At 40.2% G+C, this 23,526-nt stretch overlaps 1 protein-coding gene across 3 annotated transcripts in view; it reads left to right on the top strand.

Moving 5' to 3' along the window:
- ccdc66 (coiled-coil domain containing 66) overlaps positions 1-23,526 on the top strand; it is a 66,591-nt gene that overhangs the window by 29,925 nt on the left and 13,140 nt on the right. For all 3 annotated transcript variants that reach the window (XM_063068066.1, XM_063068065.1, XM_063068067.1), the window contains 7 exons: positions 972-1,103; positions 2,424-2,689; positions 13,450-13,534; positions 13,866-14,027; positions 15,211-15,355; positions 15,475-15,600; positions 16,268-16,788. In XM_063068066.1, the coding sequence (XP_062924136.1) occupies positions 972-1,103; positions 2,424-2,689; positions 13,450-13,534; positions 13,866-14,027; positions 15,211-15,355; positions 15,475-15,600; positions 16,268-16,788 (1,437 nt within the window). The remainder of the gene's footprint in view (positions 1-971; positions 1,104-2,423; positions 2,690-13,449; positions 13,535-13,865; positions 14,028-15,210; positions 15,356-15,474; positions 15,601-16,267; positions 16,789-23,526) is intronic.

Below are 23,526 nucleotides of genomic sequence, written 5' to 3'. Positions count from 1 at the left end.
TCCAAACCTTACAATTAATGACAAGATAGAAGAAATCAAGATTAGCTTTATTTGTCATGTGTACGTGGAAACATACAGTGATATGTGTCATTTATGTCAATGACCAACATGGTCTGAAGATGTGCTGGGGGAAGCACACAAGTGTTGCATGCTTCTGCCACCAACATAGCATATCTGGATCTTACTAACTCTAACCCTTGTGTCTTTAAAATTTGGACCCATGCGGTCACAGGGAGAACATACAAACTCCTATCAGGCACAGGCTGAATTGAACATGGGTCACTGGTGCTGTCATAGCATTTTGCTACCATGCCACTATTGTAGGATTATTGGGAGGGGGGTGAGTGGGGTTTGCAGACTGGTGCACCTAGGCAGACCCACTGACCTTAAGATGTTTTTAAGACGGTACTTAAGGTGTTACTTTTGTGCTACAGTATATTACTTATTGATATCTACATTGATTATATTTATCTGCTTAAGCATAATTATGCAGTGAAATAATTTTTAATCATGTATTTTGCATTGTGTATGACACTACCCTAAATCTACTGTGTGTGTGTGTGTGTGTGTGTGTATGTGTGTATGTATATATGTGTGTGTGTGTGTATATGTATATATATTAAACAAGGGTACTGTTGTGTGTTTTTAAATCTATCAGAAATGTAACTTCCTGAAATGGCAATGTAGATTGATGCCGATATGCATCCTTTACTCTGTTCTAGTTTCCAGGCAACAAGATGCTACATTAAAGATTTATGCAATGTATGTGAAATGACGTTTCGTTGGACATCAGTACAAAAAATATAATATAGGATCATGCCAATTATCTCATTGCCTGAATAACTTTGGTTTAGTATTTTAAAATAATTAAATCAAAAAATTCATAAGGAAGATGATATTATCCATTTGTATAAATTTATTTAGTCTGTGAGACGGAGTATCATTTTGAAGTGCTTTTGTTATCACAACAGGAATATTCACCCCAAGACCATCTTTTCAGTGCAATAAAACGTGAGCAGCAAAAAAAGTGGCTCCAAGAGCTTGATAAGCAAAGAGAAGAAGAAAAAGAAAGGAAGCTGAAAGAAAAGTTAAAATATGCAGAGGTAATTTTTAATAATAGAATAATATAACTGGGCACAGACTGCCTCTGAATGTTGTTTCCTGACATGATGTATTGTGAACATGGCGTACTACTAGAATTTGCTTTTACTTGTTTAAATAGAAATTGTCTACTAGGCATGCAAACATGTAGAAAGTTTACATATTGTTTTCCCCCTCCAATAACTCTGGTTTCCATATCGCCAATATTTCTAACCCAATATTATGTGATCAGTTTTGGCTTGATTTTGTCCTTTACACGCAAAATTTTTATAATGCATAATCATTTTGAAATTTAGTTTTTAGTTGGGTGTTGGAGAGTTCAGTGCATTTTGAGACATATTGTTCCAATTTCCTTAGCAGCTTTGAGTAAGCAACAGGATCTAACATTAACTTAAAGCTTGGCAATGGTAGGGCCTCTTCCTTGCTTGGATCCATACAAAATTAATCAAGTTTATTATCATTGATATATGTCATGAAATTTGTAGTTATGCAGTAGCAGTACAATGCAAGACATTAAAATTACTATTTTCATGAGAAAAATAAATAAATAGTGCAAAAGACATATAATGATGTTGTGTTAATGGACTGTTCAGAAATCTGACAACAGAGTGGAAAATGCTGTTCTTTAAAGCACTGACTGTGAGCCTGTACCTCCTCACTGTTGGTACTAATGCAAAGAAATGTGTGGCAGCTAATGAGCTGAAGGCAGTCAAAATAGTAGAATGCTCTGATAGCAATGAAAATTGTATGCAGTTGTGGTCAAAAGCTTAGAAGGATGCATTAAGCTGGATAAGGTGCAAAAAAGATTAACAAGAATGTTACCAGGCTTGGAAGGCATGAATTATAAGGAAAGACAGAGTATATTGTGGCCTTTCTCCCTGTGAGGGGTGATTTTGTAGAGGTATATGAATTCACAGGAGATATAGAAATGGTGAATGGTTGCTGTCTTTTTCCTATGTGTACTCGCTCCTAAAACTAGAGTACTCTGATTTGACGTGAGGGGAGATACGTAAGTATAAAGGGGACCTGAGAAGTAAGCTTTTCAGTGAGGGTAGTGGCCACGTGGAATGAGCTGCCAGAGAAATGGTGGAGGCATGTACAATTACAGTGTTTAAAAAGGCATTTAGACAGGTATATTGGAAGGAAAAACTGACATGAATATGGGCTCAGGTAGGCGTCTTGGTTAGCATGGTAAAGTTCAGCTCGGGGGCACTTCCTAGGCTGTATAACTCTGACTCTAAATCACCAAGAGATCATCAAGGAATTGATTAAAACTTATTCTTTGTTTGCTGCCATGCTATTCTATTTATTCTGTTAATTAGGCTGATCATCATAGCAGATGGGCCATGCACTTCGACTCTTACCAGAAAAAAGCTCAGCAGCAAATTCCAGTTTCTGAAAATGTCCTTGGATCAACAATGGAAAAATCACCTACATCAGGGGATGGACAACCAGGGATTTTAAAAATTCAGCAGTTTCCTGCAGTGGCATCTCCTCTACCTGGTCAACACATCCCTTCTACCGGAGAAGATACGGGGTTCATGGTGGGTGACACGGGATCTGTTTTGTCCAACACACAGAAATCAAGGTTAGATTTAGCTGTTTTCTTCCTGTGAAAGGATGGATGTTTAACTTTTTCTTGCCAAATTGTATTCCATAAAATGTAATTTAAAACAAATAAGACAGTTTATTTTTAAGAACAAAATTGGAGTAATGAAATGGCAATGTCAGTTTTCACTTGAAATGTTTTTAATTTGTATTTAATGCCAGATGCTATGTATCCAATGGCAAAAGACTATCCTAACTCCCCAGAAGCTTTCTACCTTTTGCAAGGCACATGTCAGGAGTGTGAATTCTCTGAATTAGTGCAACTATAATTACACTTGAGAAATGGTTAATCTTTGATGTAGCAGTACATTTGGCACCCAATTGTTCGCCCTAATTTTCTCAATATTGACTACAATTGTAGTGTAAATTACCTACGAAAAGTACTATACCAACTTATCAAGTTTTCTACTCGGTATTTTCTAGTTCGGAGAAAGTGAGAACATCTGGGAAGTTTGAGGGTAGCAGCAACATGGAAATGTTGCTACTTAAAAGTTAACTTCCCCAATTCAGTTGACTTCAGTGTCACTTCAGATATTCAAATTCCGTACAATGAAATTTCACCACTGAGACCTGAAGAGTTCAAAGTGATTTCCCACTACTACCACTGGCATCTGGGGATGTGCAATAAATTCAGATTTTATCAACAATGCCTACATCGTGTAATTTTTTCTTAAATGTTGTACAGATAATCAACAAATATGTTTTTTAAGTGTCCTATATCAGTACAGTCCTTGTACATGTCTGAAGTAGTGTAGGCTTGCCCATGGTTCTCAATCTGATCTTCAGTATGTTGACACTCTGTTTTAATCAGTTTCAACATTTCTGAGATGTACAAGCTGGGTTTAGGACTTGCATCACTGTGTGCTTCATTGTAAATGTCCAAACTGTTTCATGGTGCACAAAGGTTTCAATTTTGTTCAGTGGCCTTCTGTAGTTGTAAATGTATTTTATAGGTAATCACCATATGACCACAATGAAATGCTTGTGCTCAGGTGGCAGTATCCTTTTCTCCCAGTGTCACATATACTGAGAACATGTACTCAGACAACATTAAGTAATGTTTTGTTCAAGGGTTTTGAAAGATATTTATATACCAAAAATTCCAGTTGTATTTTGTGTCCTGTGACCAGGAAGGTATGTATCAGAAGAAATAGTATTGGTGTTAGAAATTCCCGAGTAGTAAGACATACCTTGTGGCATGAGATCTCTCATATAACCATTTAATATAATGTAAAATTAGTATATTTTGGGTTGCATGTATTCTGTGGTAAATGTATCATATTCTTTCTTCATGTTCAGAACTGGATCTCTCCTTTTGTGAAGAATAGAATTACCACATTTGCCAACACATAAAAAATGCTGGACGAAGGGTCTCGGCCCGAAATGTCGACTGCACCTCTTCCTATAGATGCTGCCTGGCCTGCTGCGTTCACCAGCAATTTTTTATGTGTGTTGCTTGAATTTCCAGCATCTGCAGATTTCCTCATGTTTGCGTTAACACCTTGGCCTCCTGATTGCTATTTACAGCATCTACAGTACATCTGCGTTAAGAATCTTTGCTCTTTGGAGTTGTTGTTCCTTCAATCCTACATAATTCACTTTCAATAGCTGCTGCAAAACATCTTGTCACCAAAAAAAATTACTGCTGATACTAATTAACACAAGACTATGATCTTCTTGTTGCTGGTAGATTATATATACATTTGCATTTTGGAAGCATGAAGTCTAACCCCAGCCAGGATTGATTATACTGGACAATAAAGATTTTGCTTCCTGAATACTTTTGGGTATATCTTATGAACTTTGGGCTACTGATCATGAAAACCACCAGGAAATCTTCCTAGCTCATACCATTTTATTGCAATCGCCTTTACTTGTAGTTCCAATTCATAATTCAAGTCAAATAAAATGTTGCCCATGATGTAAGCTGAAAAGTTTTCTATCTTGTCCATGCATGCCTGGGCATGCTTTGGGTTGCCAGCAACACCTACAACAATGGCATCTTTTTATTGATCCTTCAGTGTTAAGCCTGAAAACTGTGCTGCTACACAATGGTAATGTCCACCCTTCAGTACCCTTCAGCTAGGGTTAGACTTCGTGCTTTCAATCAGGATAGCAATTGAGATTTTAAAGGCAGAATTTCACATCAGTTTCTCTAAGTTGAGAACCGACCAATCTGCAAGAGGCTATGTGTAAGAAGTACCTTTCAGTCAGGTCCATGTTCAAGATTTAAAAAGCTGAGCTTCGTGGCAGTTTTCTCTGAGTTAAGACTATAAGACCATGAGATATAGGAGCAGAAGTAGGCCATTTGGCCATCCAGTCATGGGTTGATCCAATTCTTCCAGTCATCCCCACTCCCCTGCCTTCTCCCTATACCTTTTGATGCCCTGGCTAATCAAGAACCTATCTATCTCTGCCTTAAAAGCACCCAATGACTTGGCCTCCACAGCTACTCATGACAACAAATTCCATAGATTTACCACTTGACTAAAGTAATTTTGGGTCTGACTTCACATGTCAGCCATGGTAGTTCAACAATCAATGTCATAGGTGCATAAAAAGAGCTAGCTTTCAATGAGGAGGGTAATCAAGATTTTAAAGGCAGGGCTTCATGGCAATTTCTCCGAGTTGAGGAGCAAGAGGGACTCATTAGAAAGGGCCAATAAAAATATCACAGGTGAAAGCGGAGCAGCCATTCTTTTGAGTGTGCCAGTGTTTAAAGTGGCTTTGGCTCATCAGGCTTGGGTGAGGTAAAGTATCTTGTAAGCTTTTCTCTTTCTGTTGTTACTTATTTATCCTGATCTGTAGGCCATCGTAGTTTAGTGAGAATGGCTCCAGGGGCAGTGTTTTGTACTTTGTGTGGGAGGTCTAGAAGACCTCCAGTTTCTTAGATAAACACATCTGCACAGGTGCACCAAGCTGCATCTCGATGACCTTCAACTCATACAGGAGAATGAGGAGGTGATAGATATGAACTACAGAGATGTAGTCACCCCTAGATTGCAGAAGACAAGTAACTGGGTGACTCAAGAGAAGGAGAGAAAATCCACAGCTAGTGCAGAGAACACTTGTGGCCATTCCCCTCAATAATAATTCTACAACTTTAGATACTATTGAGGGGGACAATTTACCGGGGGGGGGGGTTACAGTGACCGTCAGGCACTGAGTGGTGCAGTGGCTCAGAACAGCAGAGGTGAAGAGAGCTGCATGTTGTTAGGAGATTCCACAGTCAGAGGAATACAGACAAGCTTCTATAGGCACAATAGAGACACATGGATGGTATTTTGCCTCCCTGGTGCCAGGATCAGGGTTGTCTCGGATTGTGTCCAAGGCATTCTCAAAGGCAAGTGTAAGCAGCCAGAGATCTTAGTACATATTCACACCAATGAAGTGAGGAAGTCTGAGAGATTTTAGGGAGCTAGGCAGAAAGCTGGGAAACAGAACCTCCAGGGTAGTAATCTCTGGAGTGCTGCCTACGCCATGTGCCAGTGAGGGTAAGAATAGGATGATTTGGCAGGTGAATGCATGGCTGAGGAACTGGTGCAGAGAGCAGGAGTTCAAATTTGTGGATCATTGGGATCACTTCTGGGGAAGGTACGACCTCTGCGAAAGGGACAGGTCACATCCAAACTAGAGGGAGTCCAATATCCTTGTTGACAGGTTAGCTAGAGTTGTTCAAGAGGGTTTAAACTTATTTGGCAGAGGGTTGGAACTAGAGTGATAGTGCTGAAAATGAGGTAGTTGATTTACAAACAGGCAATGTGTAGTGAAGAAAGACTTGATAGGGCAAAATTGCAGTCAACAGGACGAGTTGCAACATAAAAGGTAGACAAAATTGAAAAGAGTGAATACAGGACTGGAAGTGTTATATTTGAATGTGCGCAGTATATAGAGGAAGGTAGATGAACTTAGATTAGGGGAATGGGCAAAGAAGTGGCAGATGGAACACAATGTTGGGAAGTGTATGGTCATGTACTTCAGTAGAAGAAATGAAAGGGTTCACTATTTTCTAAATGGTGAGAAAATATGAAAAATTGAGTGCAGAGGGACTTGGGAGTCCTTGTGCAGGATTCCCTGAAGGTTAATTTGCAGGTTGATTCTGTGGTGAAGAAGACAAATGTGATGTTAGCATTCATTTCAAGGGGACTAGAATATAAAAGCAAGGATGTAATGTTGAGACTTTATTAAGCACTTGGAGTATTGTGAGCCATTTTGGGCCCCTTAGAAAGGATGTACTGAAACATCAGAGGGTTCAAACGAGGTTCACAAAAATGATTCCAGGATTGAATGGCTTGTCATATGAAGAACGTTTGGTGACTCTGGGCCTGTATTAGAATTTCAGAAGAATGAGGGATGACCTAATTGAAACCTATCGAATTGTGAAAGGCTTTGATCAAGTGGATGTGGAGAGGGTGTTTCGTATGGTGGGAGAGTTTAAGACCAGAGGACTCAGCCCTAGAGGGGCATCCTTTTAGAATGGAGATGAGGATGAATTTCTTTAGCCAGAGAGTGGTGAATCTGTGGAAATCTTTGCCACAGGTGGCTGTGGAAGCCAAGTTTCAATGTATATTTAAGGCAGGGGTCGATGGATTCTTGATTGATCAGGGCATGAAGGGATATGGGGAGAAGGCAGGAGACTGGGGGTGAGAGGAAAATTGGACAAACCATAGTGAAATAGCAGAACAGACTCGATGGGCCAAATGGTCTAATTCTCCTCCTATATCTTAGCAACTATACCAATTAGCTTTGCAGTACACTTGAAAGAAAACCACTGAAATTTAGAAGTCTTGTTGATATACATACAGTACAGCAACTACAACTGAAATATCTGTGGTGATCTGAAAGAAGTAATGCTGTTCCTAGGAATGCAGCTCAGATATACTGAGTTCTGTTGTTTCATTTGCGAATGGGATAGCTGTGCTAACGAATCTCATTACATTAAAAAGGATAGGCCACTCCATAAGCAGTTGATTCCGAAGCATAAAAAATGTTGCACAGAAGCTACTTGTACTTTTGAAAAATTTTGTGAAAGCGATGAACAAGGAAGCTGAAGGATTTCGATATTTGAGACAGATGTTTCCCAGAATAACAGATGCCGAGGTTAAGGAAGGCATTTTATGTTGGTCCACAAATCAAAGAGGTCATCAATGACAGATAATTTGAAGAACTTCTAGTGGGACTGGAGAAAATTGCATTGAAGGCATTCAAGGATGTTCTTGGCAACTACAGAGGACCAAACTACGTGCAGCTAGTTGACAACATGCTTCAAGCATACAAAGCCATGAAGTGCAACGTGTCACTGAAGATTCATTTTCTGCATTCGCATTTGGCTGACTTCCCTGTGAATCTTGGCGCTGTCAGTAACGAGCGTGGTGAAAAGTTTCACTAGGACATTGTGGTCATGGAGAAACGGTATCAGGGTAACTGGAATCCATCAGTGCTAGCTGATTATTGTTGGACACTTAAGCAAGAAGCCTCAGACACTGCGTACAAACAAAAATCATCAACAAAACAATTTTAGCTTAGCTGAACTAATGGGAAGCGTCGGCACCATTATGCAATCAAATGCATTATAGTCAATACAAGTTACTTAACTGTTTCTCCAAATTCCTACATGATACAAGTAGAATGAAATTATATTTGTGTTCAGCTTCAAGTGGTCTATCATAATCACAAAAAAAATTCTGATGAAACAACACTTCCAAAAAAAATTGCTGTCCACTGTTATCCTTGATTCATGTGGGTCTAATGTTCTTTCTGCTCCAGTCAATTCAATTGTGAGATTAAATTTATTATTGTTAATGATGCAATGCTTTAATTTGGAGGTTTGCCAAAGCACACACTGTTCTCTTGTAAGCCTTTTGGAGAATACTTATTGTTCATTGTTTGTTGTTAAATACAAACTAGAACTAATTTAAATTTAGCTAATTTTGATCATTTGCCCAGACAAATGTTTCCTTTTCATTTCAGAAGCTACCTTTAACATTAATCTTTTAACTGAAATATTGTGTATATATATTTGATTATGATTTCAACTATTTTCAAACTTGTCCAACCCAATACTAAAATTTAAAGCTTAAAAATTTAACACTTTTAGCTTACTGCAACTGTCATAGAACATAGAAATCTACAGCACATTACAGGCCCTTCAGCCCACAAGGTTGTCTCAAAAATGTAACCTATTCTAGAAACTACCTAGAATTTCCCTACCTCATAGCCCTCTATTTTTCAAAGCTCCATGTACCTATCTAAGAGTCTCTTAAAAGACCCTATTGTATTTGCCTCTACCACCTTCACTGGTAGTGCATTCCACACACCCACCACTCTCTGTATGGAAAAGCTTACTTCTGTCATCCCCCTTGTACCTACTTCTAAGCACCTTAAAATTATGCTCCCTCGTGTTAGCCATTTCTGGTTGGGAAAGAGCCTCTGTGACTATCTACACGATCAATGCCTCTCATTATCTTATACACCTCTATCAGGTCACCTCTCATCCTCTGTCGCTTCAAGGAGAAAAGGCCAAGTATAGTCAACCTATTCTCGTAAGGCACACTTACAAGTCCAGTCAACATCCTTGTATATCTCCTCTGCACTCTCTCTATAGTGTCCACATCCTTCCTGTCATGAGGTGACCAGAAATTAACACAGTAATCCAAGTGAGGTCTAACTAAGGTCTTATATAATTGTAACGTTACCTCACAGCTCTTGAACTCAATCCCACAGTTGATGATGGTCAACACACCATACACCTTTTTAACAATGTTGTCAACCTGCACAACAGCTATGAGTGTCCTATGGACATGGACCCCAAGATCTTTCAGATCCTCCACACTGCCAAGAGTCTTACCATTAATATTATATTCTGTCTTCAAATTTGACCTACCAAAATGAAGCACTTCACACTTATCTGGGTTGAACTCCAGCTACTACTTCTCAGCCCAGTTCTGCATCCTATTGATATCCCGCTGTAGCCTCTGACAACCCTCCAGACCATCCACAAAGCCCCCCAACTTTTGTGTCATCAGCAGACTTACTAATCCATCCTTCTATTTCCTCATCCAGGTCATTTATTTAAAAAATCAGAAAGAGGAGGGGGTCCCAGAACAGATCCCTGCACCGAAACCATGCAGAATATGAACCATCTACACCACCCTTTGTCTTCTGTAGGCAAGCCAATTCTGAATTCACAAATCAAGATCTCCTTGGATCCCATGCCTTCTTACTTTCTGAATAAGCCTTGCATGGTGAATCTTATCAAATGCCTTACTGAAATCCATATACACTACATCCACTACCCTATCTTCATCAATGTGTTTTGTTAAATCCTCAAAGAATTCAATCGAGCTCTAGAGCGTGACCTGCCCTTGACAAAGCCATGCTGACTATCAGATTATGTATGTCCAAATGTTCGTAATTCCTGCTTCTCAGGATCATCTCCAGCAACTTGTCCACAACTGAAGTAAGACTCACTGATCTATAATTTCCTGGGATATCTCTCCTCCCTTTCTTGAATAAGGAAACAACGTTTACAACTCTCCAATCCTTGGGTACTTCTCCCGTCCCTATTGATGATGCAAAGATCATCACCAGAGGCTCAGCAATTTCCTCACTCGCTTTCCACAGTAGCCTGGGATATACCTCGTCTGGACCTGCCGACTTATCTAACTGAATGCTTTTCAAAAGCTCCAGCACATCCTCTCCCTTAATGTCTATATGCTCAAGCATTTCAGTCTGCTGTAAGTCATCCCCACAATTGCCATGGTCCTACTTGGTGAATACTGAAGCAAATAAGTAGCTCCACTACCTCTCCAACTCCATGCACACGTTTTCACTATCACACCTGATTGGTCCTATCTTCTAGCTCTCCTAATTTCATTTTTAATCTCCTTCCTGGCAACCTTGTAATTTTCTAGAGCTCCAACAGTATCTGGTTTCTTGAACCTTTCGCAAGCTTTTCTTCTTAACTAGATTTTCTCATCCTTGTACAGCTTGATTCTTGTACCCTACCATCCTTTCCCTGCTTCAATGGAACATACCTATGTAGAATGCCTGGATATTTGCCACATTTCTGCCGTGCATTTCCCTGAGTATATCTGCTCCCAATTAATGCTGAAGTTTCTGCCTAATAGCATCATATTTCCCCCTACCCCGATTAAATGTTTTCCCAAATTGTCTGTTCCCATCCTTCTCCAGTACTATGGTAAAGGAGATAGAGTTGTGATCACTACCTCCAAAATGCCGTGCTACTATCCCTGATTAGCAATGCCATGCCCCACCTCCTTGCCTCCCTCCCTGTCCTTTTTGAAACATCTAAAGCCCAGCAAACTCAGCAGTCATACCTACCCCTGAGACATCAAAGTCTCTGAAATGGCCACAACATTATAGTTCCACCTATTTATCCATGCTGTAAGTTTATCTTCCTTGCATTAAAATAGACACATCTCAAACCACCTGGCTGACTGCATCTTTGTTCTGTCATCTGCTTATCCTTCCTCACAAGCTCCCTACAATCTTTATACTTTATTGTCGCCAAACAATTGATACTAGAACATACAATCATCATAGCGATATTTGATTCTGCACTTCCCGCTCCCTGGATTACAAATCAATCGTAAATATTAAAAATTTAATTTATAAATCATAAATAGAAAAATAGAAAAACGGAAAGTAAGGTAGTGCAAAAAAAACGAGATGCAGGTCCGAATGTTTGAGGGTACGGCCCAGATCCGGGTCAGGATCCATTCAGCAGTCTTATCACAGTTGGAAAGAAGCTGTTCCCAAATTTGGTTGTACGAGTCTTCAAGCTCCTGAGCTTTCTCCTGGAGAGAAGAGGGATGAAAATTGTGTTGGCTGGGTGGGTCGTGTCCTTGATTATCCTGGCAGCACTGCTTCGACAGCGTGCGGTGTAAAGTGAGTCCAAGGACGGAAGTTTGGTTTGTGTGATGTGCTGTGCCATGTTCACGATCTTCTGCAGCTTCTTCCGGTCTTGGACAGCACAACTTCCATACCAGGTTGTGATGCACCCTAGAAGAATGCTTTCTACAGTGCATCTATAAAAATTAGTGAGGGTTTTAGGGCACAGGCCAAATTTCTTTAGTTTTCTCAGGAAGTAAAGGCGCTGGTGGTCCTTCTTGGCAGAAGACTCTGCTTGGTTGGACCAAGTCAGGTCATTTGTGATTTTGACCCTGAGGAACTTAAAGCTTTTGACCTGTTCCACTTGCACATCACCGATGTAAGTTGGGTCGTGCGGTCCGCTATTCCTTCTGAAGTCAACAACCAATTCCTTCGTCTTGCTGACGTTGAGGGATAGGTTATTGTCTTCGCACCATGCCACCAGATTCTTAATTTCCTCCCTGTACTCAAACTCATCATTACCCGAGATACGGCCTACAATTGTTGTGTCATCAGCAAACTTATATATTGAGTTCTATGGAAACTTGGCTACACAATCATGGGTGTACAGTGAGTACAGCAGGGGGCTGAGTACACAGCCTTGTGGGGCACCGGTGCTCAGAGTGATTGTAGAGGAGAGCTTGTCCCCTATTTTTACAGCCTGGGTCCTGTCTGTGAGGAAATTGAAGATCCAGTTGCAGATCTGAGTGCTAAGGCCCAGGTTCCGGAGCTTAATCTGTCTCTACTTCTGCGGCAACCGCCACATCCTCTGCCTCTTCACTGTGATTCCCAATCCCCTGCAAATCTAGTGTAAACCCTTCCCAAAAGCATTAGCAAACTCCCTCCCAGGATATTGGTTCCCTTCCAGTTCAGATGCAACCCATTCCACTTGTATAGGTCACCCCTTCCCCAGAAAAGATTCCAATGATCCAAGAACTTGAAACCCTGCTCCCTGCACTATCTCCTCAGCCACTCATTCCTCTGCAGTATTTTCCTGTTCTGACCTTCGCTAGCTCATTGCACCGGGAGTAATCTGGAGCCTTGGAGGTTCCGCTCTTCACCCTCCTTCCTAACTCCCTAATGTACTGCGTAGGACATGTACCAATATGTACCACAACCTCTGGCTGCTCACCTTCCCCTTCAAGAATGTTCTGCAACTGCTCAGAGACATCCTTGACCCAGGAGGCAACACACTACCCTGGCGTCTCTTTTGCCGCCACAGAATCTCCTATCTGTCCCCCTAACTATGACTATTGCCCCACCTGACGCCTCCCCCTACCTTTCTGAGGTTCAGAGCCAACCACAGTGCTATTGGTCTGGCTGCTACTGTCTCTTGCTATTACAGTTTTTTTTTGGTAGTTTGGATATCATGCCAGCTGGTTATCAGTCCCGAATGATGCTTATATTACAGTAGAACTGATAATCTGGTGCCCTTGGGATTTTGGTTCCAGATAGATTTTTTAGACTATTGGATGTTGAGCCTATTAATACTTAAGCACTTTTAATTCATTTAATAGTATTACAAACTTCCCAACAAACCCAGTAAGTAGAAAGGGAGGGTTGGGAACAGGACTATGATGAATTTAGAGTATGTGCTGGAAACACAGCCACAGTGATTTTAAGGGAGCGTGGAAAACAAAACTGAACCATCAGGTTTTCCTTGCAGTAGGATAGTAGATTATGGAGTTGTACTATTTAATAAAGCTAGTCAATAATATGGTAAGTCACATGGTTAATTAATAATCAAATAATGCATTTTATTCAGTATAGAACTGTGTTACTTTTCACATCTTAAGATTATTGCTCTACAGAGAATATTACAAAGTGAGTATCGTTATTGCATTTCAGCTTTTTGCGAACCATGACTGCCTTGTTGGACCCAGCTGAGATTGAGGAAAGAGATATACGGCGAAAAAAACAACTAGAACATCAAGTAACCTTTTTGTTCTATAAACAATATTTATTTATCAATCAATCAGGATTAATACTGAAAAAATGTTCAGAACTATTGTTTATCAGCACATTTAATTTATATTGTCAAAATACTGAATATATATATTTCTATTTACTCTTGTGCAGTATTATATAAAGGAATAATATGCCATGGAATTGGACATTTAAGTAGTGAAATGTCTTCTGTGAACTGTTTCCTATAATTTTTAAAATGTATATTTATAGTGATATTAAGGGGAAACATTTTTGAGTGTTTGAATGACCGCGGTTGTTCACACAATAGCCGATGTTTCTTAAATTGTACACCCTAGAAAGCCATAGCTATTCAGGTGGAGGAGCGGCGTAGACAGAGACAACTAGAAGAGGATAACAAAAGAAAAGAAGAACAAGAAGAAGAACTTCGTCTGGCAAAGGAGAGAGAGAGGTTGAGACAACAATATGAAGAAGAAACTCGAACACAAAAGGAAAAAGAAGTAGGTATTTTCACCACATTATTAAATACTTCTGAGGTATTTGCATTTGGAAAATTATTTAATTGATTTCAGCTGGCCTGTATACATACAACCTTTTTAGTGTTCTGTAAATAAAATGATTGGTAATTGCCTCTAGTGATCATGGCTTTATATCATATCACGTGTTGTCTCATCACTTAATTTAGTGCTCTTACAGAATTTAAATATTGGCTTTGATGTCAGATGTCTTGTATTCTAACCCCATTTCATAACATGGGTATGTAATCTAAATGGAATATGTTCAGAGAGGGTGCTGTGCTGAATTTTGAATGAGTTGCAGAACTAAAGTTTATTTTGGGTTTTCTGTGTAAAGAAAGATCTAATTCTGTCAACATCTTCTCTTGAGGCATATTGACAGATTGCATTGGTGAATTATTGGCTTAGGGTAATTTTTCATATCCAGGATGGCTGAAGTATTTTTCTAAAATAAAACAAAGATGACTGAACTTTAAAAACAATTCAACAATTGCGATGACCAACCACTTGATGCTTAAAACATACATTTCACTCTGTCCTGAGCTTTTCCAGATTGGCACTGAAAAAAGAGTCTGAGGAGTTGACCTTTCAAAATACAAATAACCTAGGCACAAATGCATAAATGAAGATCAACAGTAGCCTTATGGTCCATGGTGCGCCCCGATTCTGTATTTGTGATGCATCATGGTTAAAATGTCAGTTCATGCATTCCATGGATGTATTGCTGGAGATTTTTTTCATATTATCAGCCATGCTTGAGTTCATATTTTCTATATCCAAGTCTCAGTCCTATCCATTGTAAATTTGATTGTAAAATTGATACCATTTGTAAATATATCAGCTTAGTGAAATTTTGCCCATTTTACTTATTGAACACCTGGTTAATTATAAGTTTCTAATTAAAATGCAAATATTTCATAATTCATTATTTGCATTGTCTTTAAAATTGAAGAAATGGTAGAAATACTCAACAGGTTAGGCGATATTTTCAAGAAACAATTGTGTTAATATATCAAATTGATGGCCTTCCATTATTCCACGACCCTTATCTACTGAAATTGGAATGCTTCCACTAATTTTAATTTCAGATTTTTGATATCTGTAGTACTTTGCTTTAGTTAATAGAAAAAATTATTATCTGGTCTCTAAATTGCCTTTAATATTTTAGGAGCTTCACAACCTTAAAACCAATTTACTGTATGAAAGTGTGCAGAAGGCACAAGAAGAAGCAAAAAGGCAGAAACAAGAACAGCGCATTAAAGACTTAGTGCGCAAAGGACATGACATTTCAAATTTGCAGAAGAATGTTGAAGGCAAGTAGCTATTTGATTGATTGCAATTTATGGTGGTTCTGCTGTTACTAAAACTTATTAAATATTGCTTCCATTATTTCATTTTCCTTTTGGTTAACATTCTTATGTTTAATTGATAGGCACTGTATGTGATGTGAGCTCCTGTGCAGCACCTAGTAATCTTGTTTCTGAAGCTGCTAGTGTGGAACTGAGACAAACCTTGATAACTGAGGGGTCTTCTCGAAAGGACAGGGGAATCCAGACTGGTCAGTATTTTTGTTTAGCAAAAAACAAAGCAATAACATTGTTTACCTAATGTTTCTGAAATTTCTCTGTGAAGTAGCAAAGTCATGGACACTTACAGACAAACAGACCCTTCAGCCACACTAACATAAACAACCACAAATTTCCACCTCTATAACAACCTCAAAATTGCCATATATATACATAGCAAGTCACAGTGGATAATTGACCTGCAAATCTACACACCATTAAGATAAGCGGGGGATACTGGAACCAACTGAGGATATCCATGCAATCAAAGGAAAAATGTGCAAACGGCACTCAGGTAGCACCCAAGGTCAAGATGGAGCCCAGGTCTCTAGCTAACTACATTACTGTGCCAAAGCTTGTCCACATGCCAGACCAAAGAACAAGACTGTAAAAATGGCTGTTTCTTGAGAATAACAGGTCACTTGATGCACCAAATTATTCATCCAGCACATCAGTTATTTAGGAAGTATATATTTCATTTCTTATATAAAAAGACTGGCCTAGTTAACTATTAAATTATAGTATTGATCATTCCTTCAGGTCAAAGCCTTTCCTAGCATCAATCATAATAATGTCCTTTGTACTATTTTTCACAGTATAATTCCATATATGTGTATAGGAAGTTCTGTTCAAATGCTAGCTGGAGAATTTGTTTTTCAGAGGCGCTTGAGTTGAGTGGAAAAGTTGAGTGTGATATACACAACATACGAATTGCAGACCAAGGTCAAGGAATCACAACGTCAGATGCAGCCACAGAACATAATGAATTCAACAAGAAGCACACCGGAAAGAAGTCAAAAACAATTGAAAAGATGACTGTAACTGGAAAAGAGAATTGTTTACATTCTGATTTATACAATCAGTCTCCAGGAACAAAGAAGGGAAAAAATGAAAAACGCCCAGAATGGAATACAAACAAAACAACTAAAAAGTATATCCCTGCTTCACAACGATACCCCAAAGGTTTGCAAGTGGAGAGGGAAGAGAAAAAAATGAAAAGGCAGATGGAGTTGCTGCAATTGTTGGAAAAGAATGCCCCTGATCAAAGACCTAAGAAAAAGCAGACTTCAAAAGAGTTGCCAACAGAGCGACTACCTTCACCAGTGGTGCCAGCACTGCAAGCAAAAATTTCGCTATCTACCCGACCTGTAGAAAAGCAAGGACCATCTGTTTTGAGGAAGGTAATGAACTTGCCTTTTCAGCCTCTTTCCAATATATCCAAAGCAGAGATGGGATTGTGTTGGATATTTTGTTAATCCATTATGTGTAAGATTGAAATAATCTTTTTCTTTTAAAACAAAAACACCATATTTGTGATTTGAAAGCCTTGTAATATTAAGCATGATCTTTATGCAACACGAAAACTATGAAATTATTGGCTGGATTACAGACTTGGGCAACAGAGTTACTAGGTTCTATGTAAGTAAGTAAGAAAGTTTCCAGTAAGTTTTTTTTTTCTGTTAGTACATGGCTAGTGCACTCATAATAGATCTGGTGGTAGTGGTACATTCCTTGTTTGAGATGCAGCTGGATGACGTTCAGCTTATATGGGAAAATGAAGCGGTGATAGATAGGAGCTACGGTGAGGTAGTCATTCCTAAGTTGCAGGAGGCAGCTACCTTGGGTGACTGTCAGGAGAGGGAAAGGGAATAGGCAGCCAGTGCAGAGCACCCCTGTGGCCTTTGCCCTTAATAAGTATTATTTTGATACTGTTGGGAGGGGTGTGGGAATGACCTACCAAGTGAAGCCACAGTGACCAGGTCCCTGGCGTTCAGTATGGCTTTGGGCCTTGGAAGGTGGGAGAAGAGGAGTGTAGTGCTGAAACGGCATTCCATAATTAGAGGAGCAGAAAGCAGATTCTGTGTACGTGAAAGAGATGTCTGGATGTATGTTGCCTGCCAGGTGCCAGGGTCAGGGATGCCTTGATTCAGGTCCACAGCATTTTAAAGGAGGAGGGTGAATAGCCAAACGTCGTGGTGCATATTGGTACCAATGACATAGGTAGGAAAAGGAAGGAGGTCCTGCAGAGAGAATATAGGGATTTAGGTAGAAAGCTGAAAAGCAGCACCTCCAGGATAGTAATCTCTGGATTCTTGCCTGGGTCTTGCGCCAGTGAGGGTGAGAATAGGATCATTTGGAAGATGAAAACCCAGGTGCAGGAGCCTGGGTTTCGGATTTCCAGATATTAGGATCTCTTTTGGGGAAGGTATGACCTGTGCAAAAAAGACTGGTTACACCAGAACCTGAGGGGGAGTAAACCTTGTGGGCAGATTTTCTAGAGCTGTTAAGGAGGGTTTGAACTCACTTGGCAGGGTGATAAGAACTGGAGTGATAGGGCTGAGAATGGGGCAGTTGATGTACAATTAGATGCAGTGTATAGTGAGGCTGTAAGAAAGGATAGGCAGATGATAGGGCAAAATTACAGTCAGTGGAATGAGTTAAAGTGTAACAGGGCCAAAATCTAAAAGGGTGATGAATGCAGGACTGAAGGTGTTATATTTGAATGCATACAGTATACAGAATAAAGTAGATGATCTTGTGGCACAGTTAAAGATTAGCAGGAATGATGTTCTGGGCATCATCTCTGAGTTGTAGCTGACAGAAGATCATAGTTGGGAGCTTATCAAAGAATATACATACTGAAAGACAGGCTGGTAGGCAGAGGGGTTAGGGTGGCTCGATTAGTTAAGAGAAAATGAAACCAATTCCTTTTGGAAAAAGGTCACATAGGATTGGAAGATGTAAAGTCCTTGTGGATAGAGTTTAAAAAAAACTGCAAAGGTAAAAAGATCCAGATGGGAGTTATATACAAGCCTCCAAATAGTAGCCAGGATATGGACTGCAAATTCCAATGGGAGATTGGGCAATGTTACAATAATAGTAGAAAGGTGAGAAAATCTACAGACACTGGAAACTTCCAGTAAAAGCCCCACACCTCACCATTCCCATTCCCATTTTCTCTCTCTCACCTCATCTCCTTACTTGCACATCAGCTCCCTCTGGTGCTCCTCTCTTTCCCATTCTTCCATGGTCTTCTACCCTCTCCTATCAGATCCCCCTTCTCTAGCCCTTTATCTCTTTCACCTATCAGTTTCCCAGCCCTTCACTCTTCCCCCATCTCCCAGTTTCACCTATCACCTACCACCTTGTACTTCATCCTCTGCCCCCCCCCCCCCAGCAATATGTGTGTTGCAATATTACAATAGTTTTGGGGGATTTCAGTGTGCAGGTAGATTGGGAAAATACAGTTGGTGCTAGATCGCAAGAGAAGGAATTTGTAGAAAGTCTACGAGATGGCGTTTTAGGGCAGCTTGTGGCTGAGCCCCCTAGGGGAATGGCAATTCTGGATTGAGATTGGGTTTTATATAATGACCCAGATTTGTTTAGGAAGCTTAAGAGACAATAATCATAATATAGAATTCATCATGCAGTTTAGGAAGGAGAAGATAAAATTGGTATTATAGTGGAGTAAAGGGAATTATAGAGTCACGTGAGAGGAGATGACCAAAATTGATTGGAAAGGGACATTAGCAGGGATGGCGGCAGAGCAGGAATGGCTGGAGTTTCTGGAAGCAATTCAGAAAGCACAGGATAGATAGATCCCAAAGAAATAGTATTCTAAAGTCAGGATGACACAACTGCAGCTGCAGATAGAGCTTATAATAGAGCAAAAATTAGTGGGAAGTTTGATGATTAGGAAGCTTTTTTTTAAAAAAACAAGGCAACTTAAAAAAAGTCATAAAGAAGAAAGAGATGGAATATCAAGGAAAACTAGCCAATAATATTAAAGAGAATACCAAAAGTTTCTTCAGATATATAAAGTGTAAAAGAGAGGTGAGAGTAGATATTGGACTCCTGTAGAGGTAATAATGCGAAACAGGGAAATGGGGAATGAACTGAATAAGTATTTTACACTTGTCTTCACTGTGGAAGATACTACCAGTATGCTGGAAGTTAATTGGAAGGGGACACTAGCAGGGATGATGACAGAACAATAGCTGGTGTTTATGGTGGAAATTCAGAAGGCACAGGAAAGTTGCAGCCCAAAGATGAAGAAGTATGCTAAAGGGAGAATGAGGCAATGGTAGCTGACAAGGGAAGTCAAAGACAGCATGAAAACAAAAGAGAGGGCATATAATCTAGCAAACTTTACTGGAAAGGTAGAGAATTAGGAAGCTTTTAAAAACCAACAGAAGGCAACTACAAAATCCATGAAAGGAGAAAAGATGAAATCTGAAGATAAGCTAGCCAGTAATATAAAAGAGGATACAAAAGGTACTTGGGAAGCTGAAAAGCCTGAGGTAGATAAGTCACCTGGACTAGATAGACTGCACTCCAGGGTTCTGAAAGAGGTGGCTGAAGAGATTGTGAAGGCATTAGTAATGATCTTTCAAGAATCAATACTTTCTGTAATTAGATTAGATTAGATTCAACTTTATTGTCATTGTGCTGAGTACAGGTACAAAGCCAATGAAATGCAATTAGCATCTGACCAGATGTGCAAAAGAATAATATTATTTACAAAATAACTGCGAATAAAAAGTAAGTGCTACAGCATACAAATATAAAAGTACTGAGACAGTCCAATATGGGTGCAATACTGCTTAGCGCCATGATGTGAGGTTCAGCAGAGTCACAGCTTCAGGGAAGAAGCTCTTCCTGAGCCTGCTGGTGCGGGAGCGGAGGCTCCTGTAGCGCCTACCAGATGGGAGGAGAGTAAAAATTCCATGGTTAGGGTGATATGCATCCTTGATAATGCTTTTCGCCCTGCCCAGGCAGCGTTTATGGTAGATGTTCTCAATGGTGGGCAATTGGGTGCCGATAATCCGCTGGGCAGTTTTCACCACCCGCTGGAGTGCTTTGCGGTCTGATACGGGACAATTGCCGTACCACACTGAGATGTAGTTGGTGATTATGCTCTCAATGGTACAGCGGTAAAAGTCTGTCAGTATCCTGAGACAGAGGTGAGCTTTCCTGATGCTCTGCAGGAAATAAAGGAACTGTTATGCCTTTTTGATAAGGACAGAGGAGTTTAGGGACCAGATGAGATCCTTGGAAATGTGGACACCAAGGAATTTGAAGCTTGATAAACACTCCACTACAGCTCCGTTGATGTAGGTGGGGACATGAGTGTGGCTCCTAGCATGCCTAAAGTCCATAATAATCTCCTTGGTCTTCTGGGTGTTAAGGGCCAGGTTGTTATCGGCACACCACGCAGCCAGGTGCTGCACCTCGTCCCTGTAGGCCGTCTTGTCATCCCTTCTGATCGGGCCAACCACCATGGTGTCGTCTGCGAACTTGATTATGGAGTTAGAACCGTACAGGAACGCAGTCATAAGTGAAAAGGGAGTACAGAAGAGGGCTCAGCACACAGTCTTGAGGCACACCGGTATTCAGGGTGAGAATGGAGGAGAAAAGGTTGTCTAACTTAACAGATTGGGGTCTGTTAGCCAGAAAGTCTAAGGTCCAATTGCAGAGGGATGAGCTGATACCAAGCTGGCGAAGTTTGGCGATCAGCTTGGAGGGGATCACAGTACTATGCCGAACTAACGTCAATGAACAGCATTCTGACGCAAGAGTTGGGGCTGTCCAGATAGGTCAGGGCAGAATGAAGTGCCGTAGGGATGGCGTCCTCTGTAGACCAGTTGGTGCGATAGGCAAATTGATGGGGGTCCAGGGTAGTGGGCAGACAGGATTTCTGAATGGTTCCTGCGGACTAGAAAATTGCAAATGTCATTTCACTCTTTAAGAAGGGAGAGGGGCAGAAGAAAGGAAATTATAACTCGGTTAGCCTGACTTCAGTGGCTGGAAAGATGTTGGAATCTATCATTAAGGATGAGGTTTCAGGGTACTTAAAGGCATATGATAAAATAGGCCAAGTCAAAATGGTTTTCTAAAGGGGAAATCTTGCCTGACAAATCTGCTGGAATTTTTTTTTTGAGGAAATGAAGGCAGGATAGATGAAGGAAAGTTAGTGGATGTTGTTTATTTGGATTTTCAGAAGTCCTTTGACAATATGCCACACATGATGCTGTTTAACAAGATAAGAGCCCATGGTATTACAGGAAAGGTACTAGCATGGATAGAAGATTGGCTGTTTGGCAGGAAGCAAAGAGTGGGAATAAATGGGCCTTTTCTGGTTGGCTGCCAGTAACTATACAGTGGCATGCAGAAGTTTGGGCACCCCTGGTCAAAATTTCTGTTACTGTGAATAGTTAAGTGAGTAGAAGATGAACTGATCTTCAAAAGTCATAAAGTTAAAGATGAAACATTCTTTTCAACATTTTAAGCAAGATTAGTGTATTATTTTTGTTCTGTACAATTTTAGAGTGAAAAAAAGGAAAAGAACATCATGCAAAAGTTTGGACACCCTAAGAGATTTGAGCTCTCAGATAACTTTTTACCAAGGCCTCAGACCTTAATTAGTTTGTTAGGGCTATGGCTTGTTCAGAGTCATTGTTAGGAAAGGCCAGGTGATGCAAATTTCTAAGGTTTATAAATACCCTGACTCCTCAAATCTTGTTCCAACAATCAGCAGCCATGAACTCCTCTAAGCAGCTGCCTAGCACTCTGAAAATTAAAATAAATGATGCCCACAAAGCAGGAGAAGGCTATAAGAAGATAACAAAGCGTTTTCAGGTAGCCGTTTCCTCAGTTCGTAATGTAATTAAGAAACAGCAGTTAACAGGAACGGTGGAGGTCAAATTGAGGTCTGGAAGACCAAGAAAACTTCCCGAGAGAACTGCTCATAGGATTGCTAGAAAGGCAAATCAAAACCCCCGTTTGACTGCAAAAGACCTTCAGGAAGATTTAGCAGACTCTGGAGTGGTGGTTCACTGTTCTACTGTGCAGCGACATCTGCTCAAATATAACCTTCATGGAAGAGTCATTAGAAGAACACCTTTCCTGCGTCCTCACCACAAAATTCAGTGTCAGAAGTTTGCAAAGGAACATCTAAACAAGCCTGATGCATTTTGAAAACAAGTCCTGTGGACTGATGAAGTTAAAATAGAACCCTTCGGCCGCAATGATCAAATCTATGTTTGGAGAAAAAAGGGTGCAGAATTTCATGAAAAGAACACCTCTCCAACTGTTAAGCATGGGGGTGGATCAATCATGCTTTGGGCTTGTGTTGCAGCCAGTGGCACAGGGAACATTTCACTGCTAGAGGGAAGAATGAATTCAATTAAATACCAGCAAATTCTGGAAGCAAACATCACACCGTCTGTAAAAAAAAAAGCTGAAGATGAAAAGAGGATGGCTTCTACAACAGGATAATGATCCTAAACACACCCCAAAATCCACAATGGACTACCTCAAGAGGCGCAAGTTTGAAGGTTTTGCCATGGCCCTCACAGTCCCCTGACCTAAACGTCGTCGAAAATCTGTGGATAGACCTCAAAAGAGCGGTGCATGCAAGATGGCCCAAGAATCTCACAGAACTAGTAGCCTTTTGCAAGGAAGAATGGGCGAAAATCCCCCAAATAAGAACTGAAAGACTCTTAGCTGGCTACAGAAAGCGTTTACAAGCTGTTATACTTGCCAAAGGGCTGTTACTAAGTACTGGCCATGCAGGGTGCCCAAACTTTTGCTTCGGGCCCTTTTTTATTTTGAAACTGTAAAAGATGGAAATAAAAAAGTAATCTTAAAATATTAAAGAAATGTGTCATCTTTAACTTTATGCCTTTTGGAAATCAGGTCATCTTTTACTCGCTTAGCTATTCACGGTAACAGAAGTTTTGACCAGGGGTGACCAAACTTTTGCATGCCACTGTATGAAGTGACCAAACTTTTGCATGCCACTACAGGTGTTAGTATTGGGATTGCTTCTTTTCATGTTGTATGTCAGTAATTTGGATGAAGGAATTGATGGCTTTATGGTCAAATTTGCAGACAATATTAAGATAGATGAAGGGGCA

The sequence above is a fragment of the Mobula hypostoma genome, chromosome 15 (genome assembly GCF_963921235.1).
Source record: "Mobula hypostoma chromosome 15, sMobHyp1.1, whole genome shotgun sequence".
NCBI lineage: Eukaryota > Metazoa > Chordata > Chondrichthyes > Myliobatiformes > Myliobatidae > Mobula > Mobula hypostoma.
Note: the sequence above shows the minus strand (reverse complement) of the source record. Positions and strands in the feature narration are given on the sequence as shown.